This window comes from Oreochromis aureus, linkage group 15, assembly GCF_013358895.1.
Source record: "Oreochromis aureus strain Israel breed Guangdong linkage group 15, ZZ_aureus, whole genome shotgun sequence".
Lineage (NCBI taxonomy): Eukaryota > Metazoa > Chordata > Actinopteri > Cichliformes > Cichlidae > Oreochromis > Oreochromis aureus.
The window spans coordinates 13,467,877-13,487,285 of NC_052956.1; the positions used below are offsets into that span (position 1 = coordinate 13,467,877).

General features: G+C 40.0%; 1 protein-coding gene across 3 annotated transcripts in view; it reads left to right on the forward strand.

The window, feature by feature from the left end:
- The window catches only part of LOC116324174 (rho-associated protein kinase 2-like), a 38,005-nt gene that overhangs the window by 1,771 nt on the left and 16,825 nt on the right, over nucleotides 1–19,409 (forward strand). For all 3 annotated transcript variants that reach the window (XR_005608362.1, XM_039598873.1, XM_039598874.1), the window contains exons 2-17: nucleotides 3,848–3,929; nucleotides 4,437–4,537; nucleotides 5,186–5,323; nucleotides 7,204–7,464; nucleotides 8,095–8,239; nucleotides 8,513–8,651; nucleotides 10,337–10,428; nucleotides 12,562–12,721; nucleotides 15,631–15,727; nucleotides 15,821–15,900; nucleotides 16,321–16,369; nucleotides 16,461–16,596; nucleotides 17,435–17,526; nucleotides 17,736–17,982; nucleotides 18,883–18,989; nucleotides 19,109–19,268. Coding sequence is in view for 2 of the 3 variants with exons in the window: in XM_039598873.1 (XP_039454807.1) it covers nucleotides 3,848–3,929; nucleotides 4,437–4,537; nucleotides 5,186–5,323; nucleotides 7,204–7,464; nucleotides 8,095–8,239; nucleotides 8,513–8,651; nucleotides 10,337–10,428; nucleotides 12,562–12,721; nucleotides 15,631–15,727; nucleotides 15,821–15,900; nucleotides 16,321–16,369; nucleotides 16,461–16,596; nucleotides 17,435–17,526; nucleotides 17,736–17,982; nucleotides 18,883–18,989; nucleotides 19,109–19,268 (2,086 nt within the window). In the remaining variant the exon portion in view is untranslated. The remainder of the gene's footprint in view (nucleotides 1–3,847; nucleotides 3,930–4,436; nucleotides 4,538–5,185; nucleotides 5,324–7,203; nucleotides 7,465–8,094; nucleotides 8,240–8,512; nucleotides 8,652–10,336; nucleotides 10,429–12,561; nucleotides 12,722–15,630; nucleotides 15,728–15,820; nucleotides 15,901–16,320; nucleotides 16,370–16,460; nucleotides 16,597–17,434; nucleotides 17,527–17,735; nucleotides 17,983–18,882; nucleotides 18,990–19,108; nucleotides 19,269–19,409) is intronic.

Sequence of the window (19,409 nt, forward strand, 5' to 3'; positions counted from 1 at the left end):
TGCTGCTTAAAATGCAGGGAGCTACCACACAGGAAGCTGAAATCACTTCCTGGAATTAACCTGTTGTGTCCTCATGTCACCATTTCCTGTTTGTCCACAGTTATTTTTCGTATATACGTTGTTTTGTTTTTTTTCTTTTGTACGATACAAATTTAGACTTTTAATAGAATAACCTGATGTCTTTTATTTCTGTGTTAGTGCTTTTGCTGGGTTATTGATGGTCAGTAAAGAAAAAACTAAACCCCAGAGAAAAGGCCTGAATGTTTGAGGTCTTTGGAATGCTTTGAAAACCTAATGAGTTCACAGTAACTGAACAAAATAATGTAGTTGAGTCGGAGATCATTATAATCGAGAACGATGTACTTCAGTCGGTAAATTAATGTTAGCTGCTGCGCAGTGTCATGGCTTTCTGTGTCAATTAACTGAGTAATTAATTGTGCAAGTTGTCAGAGAAAAACTCCTTAAATATCCACATAAGGATTTAAGACATGAGAATATTTTTGACAAACGAGTATAAATGGATAAATAAATCATGCATAATAAGTCCAGTCAGCTACACCTGGGCACCAGATTTATCACAGAAATATCACAAACAATAAAACTTAAAGAGGACTCGTTACTGTTTTTTTTTTTTTTTTTCTGTCAATATATCAATAGTGGATGGTCATATTAAATATAGGCAATGTTTCAGACTACTCTAAACACTCCGTTCTAGACTGTTTATTTCCATTTTTTGATCTATTGATTCCTGTCAGAGAGCGCTGATATCCCTAGTATGGTCATCTCAGATACAATATACTCCCTCCGGCTGGTAGTGCATGAACCCTTCCCATGTGCTGCTAAAGCCTTCTGTTTGCGAGGCTGCAGCCAATCAGAAAAAAGTCATCTCGAAGGAAAAGGAGCTAAACAGGTCGATTTAGACAGGATGAACTGATGGGCCATAACAAGGTTCAGTTTAGAGTAAATAAGGGTTATTTTTAACCGTGAATCATGCAGAGTCAATTGTAGTGCTGTTCAAAGCTAAAAGTTTGGTCCCCTTTAAAGAGCCCCTCGGGGAGTACAAAAATAATAATTGCAAATCAGCTACTAAGTATACAAAGCATAAACAGGATTTTCTTGTATGTTTTGGAAACATCAATCGAAACGACTGCCACAAAGTTCCTGCCACACTGTTTTTGTGCTGATGTTCAAACCAGAGGAGTTTCTGAACCCTGCAGTTATTGACCTTTATGTATTTTTGCTTTATGCGCTCAACAGCCCTGTTCATCTGTGTTCACTTCCTCACTGAGTTGCTTTGGTTCTCGATGCTTCCGCTTTGCAATAATACCACTTACAGTTAAACACAAACAGACCTAGTTGGACAATGGCATCCCATTACAGTACCACGCTCAAATTCACTGAGCTGTTTCGAACAATCCATTCTTTCACAAATGTTTGTAAAGGTAGTCTGCATGGCTAGGTGCTTGGTTTTATACACCTGTAGTAATGGGACTGAAACACCTGAATTCAAATGTGAAGAGGCGTGGCCCTACACTTTTGCCCATATAATGTCTCATTGGTCAATTTACGGCACAATTGTGGAAGGCATAAACACAATTTTTGTTTTCTCATCAGCATATTTACATATCACATACTTATTTTCATAACATATTCATGGAATATTTCAGTAAATGTGCTGTTTTTGTTTACGTGACAGCTCCTTAGTAAAGAATTAAAAACGTGCATGGATCAGACACCCTGTATACAAGAACAAAAAACCCTTAAATCTGGGATCAGTAGAACAGTTGAAGGCATGTCTGTTTTGTGTCTGGTGGAGGCTGGATCTGGATGGGCCGAGTACATTTTGATGCATCCTGAGCAACTTGATTAAGCCATTGTTGAAGCTTGACTATGTTGACAGTATCAGCTCACACTGAAGTGGGTGGAAGGTGCTCTCTCAGGAGGCGAGAACAAGCCATGAAGACTAAACTAGAGAATCATGTTCAGATTTGTCGAGATTCCAGTGAAAGTCAAACATGCTGGGTCTAATCATTTTTGCCTTTTGCTGGTCTGAAAGTAAAATAAGAGAGGAAGCATTTAAATCTTAACCCCTTTACGTCACTTTACATCACACAGAGTGATTTTCTAGAATTAAACAGCGGAGGATAACAAAAACACTCAGTGATCAAATGTCTAATTTGATCACTATCTAAAATGATACCTAACAGGATAACACGATGACGTGATGGGTTTTTATATCCAAAGGAATTTGGTCTGATACCTAAATGGTGACACCAGTCTTTGGCGTCCATTGTTTTCTTCAGGAAAAACCCAGCTGAAAATAAGATGTTAAAATATGTTGTTATGCTTAGCTGCTTTAGCTTGGGGATCCACTGCCTTGCACAATTACAGTTCTCCTTAAATGGAATACAACCGGCATGTTGGTAATTTTCCATGCTTAAAATGAACGTATGGATATGTAATCGGGTTTTATTTATTTATTTTTAACCTGAAGCTGTATGCTTAATCCATCAAGGTGTGATGGACCTTGGCTCCCACTTTAATCTTGTTTTAACTTGTATACCCTGATCTCAGCTGGATAAGTCCCTTTGTGAATCTTTTTATTGTATGCCTTTTGTATCAGAAACAAAAGCAGTGACAAAAGATGCAGGAACTCACTTTAAATTTATTTTCGAAAACAGGACTCGGATACCAAGCTGCAAAAACCTGAACAAGTCCTTCATGATTTTAGTCACACATTGCAACAAACTACAGTCATACCCTGTTTGAAACTGCTAAAATTAGACTGGATTTGCATATTAGTTCCCTTGGTGCCGCGATAACGACGACCGTTACGCCGGCTGATCTTTTGTAAAATGATCACCTATCCTCGAGCTCTCAGCTTGAATCCAGGTCCATAAGCTGTTCGTCCCACAATAGCTTCTGAGCCTTTAGGTCTATTTCCACCCATGTGTGGTGGGGGAGATCGCTCCTCACCGCTGCTATTTAAAGGTGCAGAATTGTTCCACATGCCCCTTTCCACTCACTCATATGTCCTAGAACAAACAGACAACCAGATACAGCCCCTACACTCGCTGACATGCTGGATGACTCAACACGACCCCTGTTTTTTAGGGAACAGAGATCATAGCACACTCTGACCTACCCCGCCTCACCGCCCCCCACGCACACCCACACCCTACCCCCACCCAGCTCTGCCCTGCCACCCTCATGCATGTGGATCACAGACACATTTTGGTTCAACTTGAAACACAACACCGCCCATTTAAGCACCGATGACACTGCTGAGGCTCCAGCTTTAACTCTGACGGTGCCACGGCTCCACTGTGCTTTACTGGAGCTGGTGTCGGTGGGCCTGATGGCGGGTCTGTGTGTTTAGGGAAGCGACCGAAACATGAACACGTGTCTATTTTTTTGTTGTTGCATGACATGTTTCGTCTCCTTGTCCAGCCTCCATTGTTCTTTTGTGTTTGTTTTGGTTTAGCAGTCTGATTTGGTTTCCCCACTTGTTTACATTTTGGAGTGTTCTTACCGCCATCTTTACTTCATTAAAGTTGTTTGGTTTTATTAGCCAGCACAGTCGGAGCTTCCCGACTTTCATGAATTGCCTTGACAATGTAATGATAAAGAAATTATTTAAATTTCATTAATTTTCCGTGAATATTCACCTCAACCTAAGGAATATTCCCATTTTTGAACGATACTGGTGTTTCCACTGTACACTGACATTGTCATTGAATTAGACCCAGAATTTTTTATTTTTTTGTTAATTAAACACTATTTCTAAACGTTAATTTCTGTTAATTTTCCTTTCTAATAAAAACTTCTTCTCTTTCTTGTCCTTCAGGATTCCATGAATGCGCTGGTCAATGACTTGAATTACCCGCCCTTACGGAAAAACAAAAACATAGAGTCCTTTCTGAACAGATGTAAGTTCTCATGTTTGTTTTGCATTTGTGTGTCTTAGTGATGAAAACCATGACTTTTTAAATCATGCAAGACTTTCCCTTTGTCCAGCATCAGATTTGGGATAAACCATGTGCACTGTTTCTTTAAGAAGGTAAAAAGAGAGGTATATGAGAGATTTCCCTGGTCTGGTGTTGCTATTCAAATTAACATTTTGGGGAGATTAACAGATTTTTCCTGCCAAAACATTTGTAATTGATATGTGGTCTTGTTGCATAGCCTTGTTTTTTTTTTTCCCCCCAATAATTTTCTTATTTAAGGTGGTGCAACCACATTCAACCTAGAAAACCTCGCAGAATGTGGTGACTATAGCTAAATTTGACATTTCATTTCTTAAAAAATCTGCTTTTATGTTAATTTGTTCAACATGTTTTCTCCAAAACTGCTGCAGTAGATTTCATTAGACTGGGAAAGTGTTAGATAAATCAGCTTTATCTTTGTCTGATCTCGTGTATGTGTCTCATCTGCAGATAAAGACTTAGTGAGTGAGCTGCGAGAACTTCAGATGAAGCTTGATGACTTTGAGAAAGTCAAGCTGATCGGAAAAGGAGCTTATGGAGAAGTGCAGCTGGTGAGTTCAAGGGATCAATAAAAGGTTGTCTGTTGAGTTGTGCTATTTAATTTTAAACTGCGTTCTGTGGAAGAGCAAAGCAGCGTGATTTAAAGGGGGAAGTTCTCCGGTTGTTCCTAAATCCAGCAGCTACCAGAAATATTTGAACCACTAGAGGGAGCAACAGTCTTTAAAAATGTGTGATTTTTACAACTTGATTTTTTTATTTTTTTTATTTGTTTTTTATTTTTTTTAAAATTGCCAACGTGCCTGACTCCAAGTTTAAGCCAATCAGTACATTTCTTACTCTCCCTAACTCTCAGTTTCCCATATATCTGCATCTTATGCTGGTAGAATCTGGTATCTGCTGAGTCTCTTGGGTGGAAACAAGTCTGGACAGGCTCAGTGTGTGAGAGATGAATGTGAAGTCTGGTGTGGGGGTGTGGATGGGGGACATGGTATGTTTGTGTTTGAAATCTTGTGTAAACATGTCTTTCTATGGGTGTGTCCTACAATTATGGCTTCCCATCTCTGTCTCTGTTTCTCTGCATCTCCCGTGTTATCTTGGTCACTGTGACCTTCTTACCATCTTGTCCATATTGTTCTTGTTGAGTTATCACTATTTACATTCTCACATCTCTCCCTTTTTTGTCACGTCCTTCTCTGCAGGTCCGTCACAAGGCCTCTAAGAAGGTTTATGCCATGAAGCAGCTCAGCAAGTTTGAGATGATCAAAAGGTCAGATTCGGCCTTCTTCTGGGAGGAGAGACACATTATGGCCTTCTCCAACAGCCCCTGGGTGGTCCAGGTGTGTTTTTTTTTTGTTGTTGTTGTTGTTTTTTTCTACAAATATTCATAAGATGTAGCATCGGAGAACATATAGAAGAGAAGTTTTAACTCCTTTCAGCCACAGAGGTTTTCATAGATATATTGTGTTCACAGTAGAACACGGAAAACACACCAAATGTTTAAACTGAAATCTTTTAGCGTTTCATGAAAAATAGTAGCCCATTTTGAATGGCAGCAACACATCTCAAAAAAAGTTGGGAGAGGGCAACAAAAGGCTGGGAAATTAAGTGGTGCTGAAAAGAAACAGTTTGCAGCTAATTAGCTTAATTAACAACGGCTCAGTAACATGATGAAAAGAACAGAGTTTCTCTGAAAGATGGACAAAAGTTCACCAATCTAAAAAAACAAACTGCATCTACCAACTGTGCAACAATTTTAGGATAACGTTTCTCAATGAAAAAATTGTGAATACTTTGAATATGTTATCAGGATTTATATTTATAGCATATCTGGAGAAATCCCTGTGCACGAGAGAGAAAGCTGCAAACCTGTAATTGATGGCCGTGATCTTCAGGCCCTCGGATTACATTGCATTAAAAACTGGCCTCATTCGGTCATGGAAATAAGTGCATGGACGCAGGAACACCTTCAGAAATCACTGACTGTGAACACAGTTCACTGTGCCATTAATAAATGCTGGTTAAAGCTCTAGCTTTAACCAGCATTTATTGAAGCATTCTGTATGGTAAATACACTACAATAATAACCATAAAGCCATTTAAAATGGTCTGTCACAGGCCCATAACCCGTTTTTGACTTATTCTCAACCGATCCCTGGCTTGTTGTTAGGATAATGAGATCCTCCATGTGACGTAGTCAATACAGCCCTGAGTGGTAACACCCCTACGCAGCATGTGGGAAAACCGGTCATACTGTTTTGTGTGTCTACTAAGTGATGAAGGAAGTTCACACATTTACAGCGTGCTACATTTATGCATTTTAAAACTGGTATCATAGAATCATAATGCTGAAACTTTCTGTAGAACATTGTTATAGGTTGATATTGATATATATTTTTTTGTGTCAAATATAAACTAGGTTGTTACTGGTTGTTTCTGTAGATGGTTATCAAATAATTACATTCAGCGACAGTGGGGAGAAAAGAATAAACCTTCGGCCAAATCGGGCTCGGAGGGGGAGTCTACCTCCATGGCTGGTTGGCTGAAGGGAAAACAAAGAGTAAAAGAAGAGCACAGAGAGATGACTATCAACAAACAAGACCACAATAGTTGGTTTTTGAGCTTTTAAAGATAAACTTCTCTAACGGACATCAGTAATGTCACGCACCGCCAAACTGTAAAACATTTAATAATTTATTTGGAATTATTGTTATTGCATGCATTAGGTACTGATAGTAGGTACAGATGGCAAGCACTTTGTCAAAACAAGCGATGTAACCAGATGGTCCGAGTGTTTAGAGATGGCATATGGAGATTATATTAAAATAAATGAACAGTAAAACAGTTGGGTAGGGGTGCAAGAATATTTTTATGATAAGAAAATGAAACAAATGATGTGTGGAATAGACCAATAGAACCAATATATAGTAAGAGTCTTGTTATATTGGATGAGGTAAAAGCAGATAGCGTGCTTGTTAAATAAGATCCAATTTAATCCTGCCTTAAAGACCTGGAGATAAAACATTCATCATAGAGTAATCAAATAATATTAAGACAGCACAGATGATATTCATGTTTACATCACAAAACAGCACCTTCTGTTTCTACATTTCAGTAATAACCTGGCACCGTATCAGCATTAAGTCTGAGATAAAATCACACACAGATCTTTAAAAAAAAGTCATCAATGATATTGTAATTACTCGTTACTGTTTTGTAGCTATGCTGTGCTTTCCAAGATGATCGGCACCTTTACATGGTGATGGAATTCATGCCCGGAGGAGACCTGGTCACACTCACCATGAACTACGACATCCCTGAGGAATGGGCTCGCTTCTACACGGCAGAAGTAGTGCTGGGGCTAGACGCCATCCACTTGATGGGCTTCATCCACCGTGACATTAAGCCTGACAACATGCTGCTGGACCAACACGGACACCTCAAACTGGCTGATTTTGGCACATGCATGAAGATGGACTCGGTATGTCGAGTTTATAGTTGTGTCACAAAACATGCCTTCTGAGTTAGTTGAAAGAAGAGGAAAATGACATTTTGATTTTTCAGAGCTTCAGTGCACCACCAGGTGTTCACATGGTGAAGTGAAGCTCTTACATCACGTTGTTTTGAAAGGCCACAGAAGTTATGTGCTAAACAACCACCCTTGAGTGAGGCGGCAGTCCCGCCTCTGCTGCTGTGGGACAGGAAGTGTTTTTCATCCTTTTGTTTTCACCACAGCAATTTCAAAATGGCTCATTTCACTCATTTGAGCTCTCTGAATAGCTGCCAGTAGACAGAGTATGTCATGCATTTCCTTCCCTAGTCTCAGTCTGGTAAAGAAACTTGAAATAGTCTTAAAACACATTTCGTTTGTGGTCCACATGGTAAAGATTTTTTAAAGAATTTTTTTGCATAGTTGTTGTCCTAACATCGAAAGATTTTGAAAGAAAATATCGTAAAACAATTTTAAGCTAGTTTCATAAGCTCATTGATCCACACTGTGATTTTGTTTTTTGCTTTTTTAAAGACTTTTTTCTGCTTTCTGTCCAAAGTCCTTTCCAACCTTTTACTATTGCTTTCCCGTGTGTTATGTTCTAAATTCATCTTTCTGCAGACAGGTATGGTGAAATGTGACACAGCCGTAGGCACACCAGACTACATCTCTCCCGAGGTTCTCCAGTCTCAGGGTGGTGATGGCTACTATGGCCGGGAGTGTGACTGGTGGTCTGTAGGAGTAGTTCTCTATGAATTGCTAGTTGGTAAGTTATGTACTGTTCATTCAGTTAAGCTTTTATTAAGAAAGCAAACATGATTTAGTGCCCATTACATGTATAATTCAGCCCAGGCTGTTCTGGCTGTAACCAGATAATGAGAGGTCAACTCAACATTACAGAGTTGCATTATGTTCAGTTTTCTTGCTGTTTGGATATTACAGTGTAACTTCCTTTATATTAGTAATTATAAAAATGTAAGTTTTTGCTCGAGCTCTCGGATCTGTGTTTTGAGAATTTGACCTCTCACTCTTCTTGTAGGTGAAACTCCTTTCTATGCCGAGTCCCTTATTGGAACGTACGGAAAGATTATGAACCACCAGAACTCGCTCGTATTCCCAGATGATGTAGAGATGTCTCAAAATGCCAAAGATCTCATCTGTGCCTTCCTTACTGACAGGTTTGTATATGGAACAATAGATTATACAGTAAGCCCTTGTTTTTGTAATGTAACAAGAATTTAGTAGTAAAAAGGGAAAATACTATATTAAGGACTATTTCAAGCAAATAGTGCATAGTACATATAACCTTGTTAACAAGCTTTCTGAATTTACATTAGTGATAAACACAACACTGTAATAACAAGCCTTTAAGCAATGAGGTGAAGCATATGTCAGCAACAACAGCAAAAGCACAAGTGATTCTGAATGTGATGCAACGACCACCAAGAAGTCTGATTAGCGGAGAAGCAGAAGCAGGGAGAAGCAGCTATCTGCCATGGATGCCTGTGGGGTGAGCGGAAGACAAAGGAAAGCACTGAGTGATAAAAAACAAAGGCGTGTATTTGCCTGCAAATACATATCATCGTGGTATTGTTCTTTGTTTCCTTGGATTGATCCTGCACTTTAGATTTCCTGCCTGACATATATTATTAACCACAGGGATGTCTGCCCATGTCTCACAAAGTAACTGAGAGGCCTCACTTCTGAGTTTCAGTTTGTGTATTTTTCCTCCTGCAACCAACCAACCAGTCAAAACGTGGCTGATTAAGATACTTTTGGGAAAATTAGTTGTAAAGGTAAAAGTTGGATGAATGGGCATATGGGTCATGTTTCCGGATAGTGTCCCATCCCCCTTGAAGAAACCACTTCCTGTTTACATTAGTAACTCCGCCCACGTCAGGGCTCAAACACAGGCCCTTTCTGCTTCAGTACAGAGCAGCCTTTCATTTTTCCTCACTCAGTTTATTTACCTTCTCACTCACTGCTCTCTCACCACAGACAGAATCTCGCATGTGTGTACGGCTGGCACACACACACACACCTTGAACACTGACCACTGACTGCATTCACCACTTAACCTACATGCTCCATCACTGTCTCCTCATTATGGTGAATCACATGTGTAAGCACAACCACCCTGCTCGTTTTGGAATTTTTCATCTCTCCTTTCTCACCATGTGTTTTTCATCGCTTCATTTGTAAATGTCTTCTTCTACCTTTTCCATGCCACTTTCCATTTCTCCGTTCTCCCTTTTCATCTGTAACTTTCTCCTTTGCAGTTTTCTGGGCATCGAGACATGGCTTGTAACCCTGATTTGGCTGCATGTCACTTTTTCACGCAGAGGTTTTAAAGTCTCTCCTCATTTTTTTGTTTTTTTTCCCTCCCCACCCCTTGGCTGGATCTGGAATGTCCCACACGTGGCAAGCCCAAACTGCCCCACCCCTCCAACCCTGTACCCAGAGGTGGAGGAGGGAGGCGAGGGGATGAGGCAAGAGGGAAAATGAGTGTGTGTATAGATTCAGTGAGAGAGAGAGGAGAGAAGGAGGGAAGATCTAGGAGCTCTTGAGTCAGAGTTGTTGATGTTCCTGCCTGGTATCCAGTCCTCCTGTCTTTACTACTTAGAACTTGGACTGAAGAGGTTTTCAGGCGTATCCATTGTCCAGCAGTGGTATGGTGGCTCTCCATGCTGGTCAGTGTGGTCAGTGCAGAGTGGTCACTCCGCTAAGTTCCATGTGTTTGGGATGACATGTTCGTGATGGTGGGTGGAGAGGAGGAAAGGGGTGTGCTGTACTGTGTTGCACTGTGTCACACTTAGGCAAACCTGCTCACCGTCTGACTGCTTGTTCCTGTCGCTGTGTGCAGGAAGGTTCGTCTGGGCCGCACCGGAGTGGACGAGATAAAATGTCACCCCTTCTTTAAGAACAACCAGTGGACCTTTGACAACATCCGTGACAGTAAGTGTATCCATATACTTGTCTTTAAAACTTCTCTCTATATTATGCAACAATGCAGCAGCATCATACATTTCCATTTCTGGTAATGTGCAAGTGTTTTTCTTTTTCTCGGTTTGTTGCCGTTCCCATTATTTTGCTTCTCTTATCATCTCCAGCCCATTCCACTGCAGTTCTGTTTTGCTTCAGTCTGAGTTAGAATTTTATTTCCAGCTCCTGAGTCATTAAATCTACTTGTATGGTACACATGCTCTCCATATGCTCGCCATTCATATCTGACAGTATATGACAGGGTGCTTTGCAGAGCAGGAGAGAACTTTATGCAGAATAATCAGCTACGTATGGGTACCAGTCCAAAATCATAAATTGGTGAGAGATGAAAATCAATAAAACACTGAAATTGTCACTGAGTTTGTGATATAGTGTGTACTGTTGTACACTGAGAAACAGATGGGAATTATATAATTATGTAGTTAATACTTTACTGTGCTCATCCTTATCCTTCAGTGTACTGAACATATTGAAGTCCTGCACCACATGTGTGACTGGATAAAAGGAACACGATGTTGTAGCTTAAGGTTCAATACAGATAGATAGATAGATCAATAATATAACATAATTATTTACTCACAGGTGGGTTAGGAAAAGAATAAAGAGAAAAAATCTATGTATATTAGCTATATAATACTATAATTGCTAAATCAGTACCAATGTTTGTACTTTAGTATATTTTTTCTTTTCTTACACTGTCTGTATCAGGAAGGAAAAAAGAAACAAGAAGGAGAAAAAAATAAGTAAAAAGGGATATATTAGAAGTATGAGCAGGACCTCTGTCTGTATGTAATTACATTCAGACTCTTTTTCGTTGCCTCGCCCTGTCTCTGCCTCACCTGGCTCCGATTAAGACAGAACTTCTGATCACAGCCTGGCAATCTGGAACTCGAAACCACTGCTGTGCCGCTCGGCTCTCTTCATCTTTGCATGTGCACGCTCATGCAACCACTCCAAACACGACCTTGCTTCCATTGTGAAGTCCCACTGAGCTGCACGTCCCTCTCGGCCCTCTGTGTCTAAGGGTGATATTACTTCCCGCAGCGTCTGGGCACTGATTTCAGCGCTTTATCATTTGAGTTGACTTCATGTTTATTAAGCACAGGGATGGTTGAACGCAACGAAACCAGCACCACGGGTAGTTGGATGGATGCTTGGCTGGATAAATGAATGAATGAATGGATGGATGCGACTGGAGGCAGCACCCCCCTTAGCGGCGGGTGGGGCAGGCTGTGCGGCCTGTGTGGACCGGTCTAATGAGAGGGGCGTCCCAGTTTGGAGGGTTGCTCCCGCTCTCTCACTCTCTCTGTGGCCGTGGCTGCCTGTCATTAGTCACCCGCTATCAGAGAGCATTCTGGGAAGTCATGCCACAAGGGCCTCCATGGAGCGCCCTGAGTCTCTTTCTGTCTCACCACATTTTGGCTTTTTTTTTCTCTATCGCTTCTTTTTTATTTCCCCCTCATTTGTTTCATTCCTGCGCTTGATTTCTCTCTGTGCTTTCTGCACCATCTTTGAGTCACATTTGTCACACTGGGGGCTGTGTCTTGACCCGCTGTAATAAGCTCTTTACTCAGAGCCAGAACTGCGCTGGTCTGAAGAACTTGATCCAAAATCGCTGCTTTTTTTTTTTCTAATTAGGATCTATTTATAGGCTCGAGGGATTGCTTAGTTTTATCTGATTGGCCCTTTAACACATTTTTGTCTGCAGACTTTTAGAGTCACTCCTGTGAAAAGAGAGCGCAGAAGGAGCCTTCTCTCTTGGCATGGCTTGTGAAAGGCGCTGTGTATGGGGCACAAAGCAAGCACTGTACGGGAAAAGGAGTGGTGTCAGGCTCACGCCAACCTGCAGACTCCTAAAGTAACCAAAGCCAAAATGGACATGCATTTATTCAAATTGCTGGAAAAAAAATTAGCACTCAGATGTCTTTGATGTATTTTAATTTTAAATCCCCAAGCACAGGATTGTTTTTAGGCTGATTTTATGTAAAACAGCAGTTTCTCTTTGCTTTAATCCTCCTGGTTTGCACCTCCTTCGTTCCCCTTTTTTCCACTTCATGACTTTTTTCCTCTCTTCCTGTCTTCCAGCTGTGGCCCCAGTTGTGCCAGAGCTGAAAGGTGACTTAGACACCAGTAACTTTGATGACATAGAGGTTGAGAAAGGAGATGTTGAGACCTTTCCTCCACCCAAAGCCTTTGTTGGCAACCAGCTACCATTTATTGGTTTCACCTACTTCAAGGAGGATCAGTAAGTGTTTGAATTTCATATTTTTATTTTACTTTAACTCTTCTTTTGTTCTTAAGTATTTGATATATTCATGTTTGCATTCCTTTTAGTTTTCCCCGTCTTTTCTTTTTTTTTTTTAAATTGAGATTTTTATGCTACAAAGCTCAGCGTGTGTGTAGATATTTTGCAACACTTAATTACACTGAGGAAACGGGCTTTTAGAACAACACTGTGCTTAAAATATGAGAGGAAAAGACAGCTTCACGCCCATGCCTCACCAGTCAGACACTGCAGGCCTGTTAAAACTCCACACTGCTGCCTTGTTCTGACAGCCTCTTTAACTGCCCTTGTCGCCTGTGATGAATCCTGCTTTGTAAACCCTGCTTTTGTTCAGCAAAAAATAGAATGAAACAACACTTGCAGGTTCAACCACCATTAAGGCAGCAATCACCCAAACGAAGCTATTGTGTTAAAAATGGCAGCGTTTATTGTTCAAGACATATTATCTGGATAAAATTCACTTCATAAATGGCTAAGGCAAGTTGGTTGGGAAGATCAAAAACACAGTTTTCTAATCATCATACATGAAACGTGTTCACAATCCGTTTCAATAGATTAATTTATACCCTTTAAAGATCTGCCATAAGTAGCCAGCCTCTCCTCCCGTTCCACACAAAGTCAAGCCTCAATAAGCAAATAATCAAAAACAAAAAGGAAACTTCACAAAATAACTCAACTTTAACAGATAAAGAAACAAACCTGTCCTTATCACAGCTGCTCATCCACGCTTCTGGACCTAGTCATTTAGATCAGCTTCAGGTTATCTTTTTTGTACCCGTAGGTAGATTTGGTCTTCTGTACATGAGTCATCTATGCTCACATGCACATTTTCAAAATAAACACAGACAGCATGTATGCTGAACGCGTTCTCCACCAGAATAAGATGTCATTCTCTCTCTTTGCAACATCATTAGTGATCATTTTTCGTAGCGTGGACAACAGCTGAGCCAGTCCTGTGCGTGGGAGACTGAGCCTTGAAATTTGTTCTGTGGTTAACCAGCTGGTGCCCCTTATCACCAGTCATTTTCCAGACCAACATCGCTTCCATCTGGCTACACAACAGTGCAGCGATTCCCAAATACCACAGGAGCTGCTTCTGCAGTGAAGCAGCTCAATTAAATGGCTCAAGTGTTACAATCGGTGTTGGTCAAGTTACTTGAAAATAGTAGTTAGTTACTAATTACTGATTACTTTTCCAAGAAAGTAATCCTGTTACTTTACTGATTACGTATTTTCAAAAGTAATTAGTTACTTTATTACTTAATTACTTTTAAAAAGCATGATGATACATTATAAAGCAATAGACCTTTCAGCCCAGTTCTATTTTTTCTGCATAATCCATCATATAAAAGTGAATCAAATGAAAAAGTCCCTTTTTAAAAATTGTTTTATTAGTTTTAGTCTTTTAACTTTATGCACATTGCATCAAGCAAAAATTAAATCTGAAGAAATTTGTTGAACATTTAAACCTATTTTCTGCATATTCCAGCATATGTGTTTACACTCGCTCTTTCAAATAGTAAAACACGGCAAAAAACAAATAAAATCAAAGATTCAGCAGCACTAAGTGCTGTCGCTCTTAAATCTATTGTCACCTGTTTAGCAGGAGTGGGGCGGGTGGAGGTTTGCCCGGTGTCGCAGAGCTCATGTCAGTGGGGGGATCCGGGGGTTTCTCTGTGAATTTCACATTCCTGTGGCGGCTTGCTAGGTGCCTGCTCAGATTTAAAGTTTCATTTTTCTCTGTAGAAAAAAGTTTTCTTCCCACGCAGAGTCGACAGCGGACTCTAAGGTTTTTGTCACTTTTTACAAATTAAAACTCAAAGTAATGTCAATACTTCCAACCTTTAAACGCTGCATGGTCGTACTCTCTCCCGCACTCCATATTATCCATTGTTGATCTACACACGTCTGTTGCTGCCACAGACGTCGCACGTTCATACGTCATTGTCATGAGACACTCTCACAAACAAAATAGTTCAGTAACGCAGCATGCTTACTTTACTCTTTACTTGAAAAAAGTCATTGGATAACACATTACATTTAACTGAGGGGAGCTGAAAAAGTTTGAGCAGAAATGCTGTAGACAGTAGAGTTAACACTTAAATGAAAATTATTCGTAAGCAGTATAAAATAATCAGGCTAATTATAATTATTGCATATTTCCAGAAAGGTTACGACAGCAGATGAATCTGCTTGTTTGATTCAGCAAAGATTTTATGCTGGAACCAATTATCCAACCTCACGGCCGACACTAAGAGTACTCTAGCTTGTGTCTCCTTCCGATCTTTAATTGTTGTCTTTTTTCATGTGAAAGGTGAATGTGTTGTATATGAGTGCAGACTCACACCTTCAGTCTAATTGCGTTTAGTGTGTACCTTTTCTAAAATCACCCTTAATTTGTCTGCTGTAAGCACAGGTGTTTTGATTGTAAAAATTGTGAACACTCTGCAAAAACTGGTGTCATAAAAAGGCTTTACATAGTGAAGTTGTTATTCAGCCCCTGTGGCCGAGTCACTCAATAATTCCCATCGCTGCAAGCCCACCGAGATGGTTAACAGTTGGCAAAAAGTGCGTGGGCTGGAAGATTTATGCCAAGACACCAAAAAGATCTTCATACTTTATTGCTTTTTCCACTGTGTATGGTTTTAGGATTAGGCTTATAGGTATTACTGTAAGTGCTTTCTAATGTCATGTAACACTGGGCAATAAATTATGTCGTTTAATGGATCTGGTTGGGACAAAATGTATCTCATGCTTGTAGAAATGTGGACCTGATGATGGTGTGTGATGCTGTCAGGGTTGGAAATCCACCTGAGGTTGACTCAGTTACAAGCATTCATGGTTATTAACCGTCCTTCTCTCATTCTCAGGCTGCTAAAGGGAAGTAAAAGCAGTTCTGCAAAAGATTCAGAGGACTGTGAGGAAATCTCAGAGGACAAGGACAATTGTTCAGACAATAAGAAAGAGGTAGTTTTCTGTTTTTTGGAGGGGTTTATTTGAGGAGAAAATGAAAATCAAATAATGCTATTTTCGTACTCACTCATCTGTCAATTTGAGCAGCTGCAGAAAAAGATTTCCCAACTGGAAGAGAAGCTCGACAATGAGATGCAGGCCAAAGATGAGCTGGAGCAAAAGTGCAGGTAAGATAAAACATACAGACAGACAAAGCTGAGCATCATCATGAAATATGATCCTGTTTGCTATAGAAACGTAAATGTTAATCAGTGTTCTGTCAGCTTATTAAATGTCTTGGTTAAAAGGTTTTTAAATTAGACATCACCAAAGGATAACTGGTTGCCCTGAGCCACAGAAGAGATTTTATATGGTGTGTCACTTACTATATAGAAGTATATAGAAGTGTTTTGTAAAACAGGAAGTGACATCCCATCCTCAAAGCTGCTTTTAGAAATTCCAATATTAGGAGATGTTAAAGGAAATCCAAAAGCGACAGAGAAAAAGAATAAAGCAAGAAGAATTTCAATGTATAAATACATTTTAAAAAAGACAATTATTAACTAATTGTGAAAAATTTTAATCTTTTTTTTTTCCCCCCCACCCAGAAATGCTACCAACCGTTTAGACAAACTCGTCAAAGAATTAGACAAGGAGGTAAGAGCGAGTGCATTTCAACCATGTACCTGATGGGATAAAGAAAGAGTTTGTTTCCACTCACACTGTGTGCGAATTCCTCTCTCATCAGATGAACAGCAGGCAGAAAGTCGAGGCCTCACTGAGGCAGCTGGAGAGAGAGAGAGCTCTGCTGCAGCACCAGAGTGCTGAGAATCTGCGCAAGGTGGAGATCGAAACTGACAGGAAACGCAGCCTGGAGAACGAACGTGAGCACCATGAACAAATGTAGAGTGCTGTGCAAAAGTCTTGAGCTGTCCCTCATTTCTTTAAACTTTGCTTAAAAGGAGCTTTAAAGGAGGACTTCTTCTTATTTTATTTAAAGTGATTTTGAGCAATACTACAGGAGTTTTGAAGTTTTTGTCGTTTCTTCTTCTTTTTTTTTCTTCTTTTTTTTTTTTTTTTGCTCATTTTCAGTCCAGTCGTTGTACCTGACCATTTCTTCATTATGCTTTGTTTTTTTGTTTAAGCTACGTAACACTGTGAATCATCAGGCTTAAAGAACCAATCTTAAGTTGCCACTTTGTTACGAGCAGCCACAAAATCAAAAACGCATATGTTTTCATTTCTTTAGTTAAATCTACGAAAAATTTCAAAAATGCATTTTACATGTATAAAATAATATTTCTGCACAAAGTGCAAAGCAAAGAGCTTTTAACCAAAAACTTGACACATCACAGCAACGAAAGTCAGCCAACATCCATGGAAGAAGAATAAAAGTCATCACGCCAAGCACTGACCTTCAAGCTTGTTAGAAGTGTACAAACTGTACATGTTTGCACCCATTTTTCCTCCAAAATCTAAGGAGTTGCTCAAGACTATTGCACAGTACTTAGCTAAATATCAGATGTATAACTTGTGAAATATCTTTCCATATCTTTGGTTGTCATTTGATTTTATATTTGACTAAGGCAAGTCAAATTGTGTATTTATACGTCAGGCTCAGAAATATTAATAGTTGTGGATTGACAGTAGTATAATATTGTATGGATGGATGAAATTTTTTATACTATACTAACTATAAATGACTTTGTTTTTACTCAACAGTGAACAAGCTGAGGGACCAGCTAGAGGATCTGAGGAAGAAGAACCAGAATTCGCACATCTCAAATGAGAAGAACATCCAGCTGCAAAAACAAGTGAGGGAAGCTTTTTAAAGTCACCTAACATGGTGTTGTCTTTCTCTTATTTTCAATTTTCCATATCACTGCACTTTTTTACTGTGTTTAATATGTGTTTTATTCATGTTAATAAAAACATACCAAATTGGTAATCCCTAATTCTGAATGCCTTCAGCATAAAAAAAATAATCTTATCTTAATTTTTTTCCTTCCCTTAATATCCGTAGCTTGAGGACGTCAATGCTGTGCTTCAGGCTGAGCAAGAGGCTGTAGCGCGGTTAAAGAAGAGTCAGGCGGAGGTGCAGAAACAAGCCCAGAGCCTGGAGGTTAGCCTCGGGGAGATGCAGGAAAAGTGCAGCCAGCTTGAAAACAGCAAGATGGAGCTGGAGAAGCAGCTGAGGGGGCTGCAGGCCGAGCTGGAGGAGGAGAGGAGAGGCCGCAACATGGGGACAGAAACTATTAATGACCTACAGGGTGAGACGTGGCTCTCTATTACACTCTGACAGCAAGAGGTATTAACATAGTCGTAAACAGATCTAAAGCAAGGATATGTGAGTTCTGTTTGGACTCTCTTGTTGGTAGCCAGTTGTAGGTAAACTACAGCCTTCATTAACAATGTGCAGAAATAAAATTATGTTAAGATATAGTTGCTTAATCTTTTTTCAGCAGTTACCTCATCATCAAGCTTTGATTTGTTTTGTCAGATAGTAAAAGGTCATCGAATGAATACCTCTGCAGTGAAACACTGATTTACTCACCCTAACCACAGGTAATCAATGTGATCTTTATACTCCCTAAAAGTTACTGCAGTAAACAGAGCAGGAAAAAAAGATGTTATGCAAGTTGGAGCTGAAGGCTCAACATTAGATGTGAATCACTTTTCTGGATCAGGCACTGGGAAATGTCTGATCATAGGTGGAAACATCTGCTCAAAAGCCTGAGAGTGAAGCAAGAGGCCGTAAAAGCCAAAGGAAAACCCAAGCCAGAACCTCTTGTGGAAACTTAAGCATGCTCACTCCTGGCAGAGAGGCCACTGACTGAGGTCAGGGGGGATGTATGTAGACCACAGTGTTACCTGTTTGTTATGATGCCTGATGATCCCCCCACCCCATGTCAGAATGTCCGTGTGGGTGGAGTCAGGGAAAAGAAACACTGAGTGCAATGTTTTCTGCATATTTAAAGATGTATGTGGGCTGGGATATTATGTAATGTCTGAAGCTGAACAGTTCAGGCACAGTTTTTAATTTACTACACGTTTGGCTCAACACTGTCACATTGTATAGAGCTTCATTATGGTAGCATTATGACAAATAAAAAGAATACATGTAATGAATGTTACGGTTCTTTTAGTCAATTCCCATTCCTCCATTACAGGATGCATCTCAGGGCTGGAAGAAGAGGTGAAAGAAGCGAAGTCATCTCTCTCCAAGGTCCAGACTGAAAAAAAGGAGCTACAGGAGAAGCTCAATGAGCTTGAGAAGGTTGTTTTTGATTACTCATTACAAATTTCCAAATTGAAGGAAGAAGTATTCCTCCTTAAAAACTTTGGTTCATTAAATAACAGACATTACGACTCCAATATCCATCTTTGACCCTTTAGAAAAAGAGCAACCAAGAGATCGACCTTACGTTCAAGCTGAAGTCCCTCCAGCAGAGTCTGGAGCAGGAGGAGGCAGAGCACAAGGCCACTAAAGCCAAGCTTGCTGATAAAAAGAAGACCGACCAATCCATAGAGGAGGCAAAGTCCGAGGCTTTAAAAGGTGAGGAAGTGGGAGGGAAGAAGAGGGAATGTTGATTGGAGAGTACTCTTAAATGTAAAAGTGATAGTTTACACCATATTTAACTCACCTAACCAAAGTAAGGCATTACCTTAAGAAAAAGCCAGTCATAAAAGGGAAAAG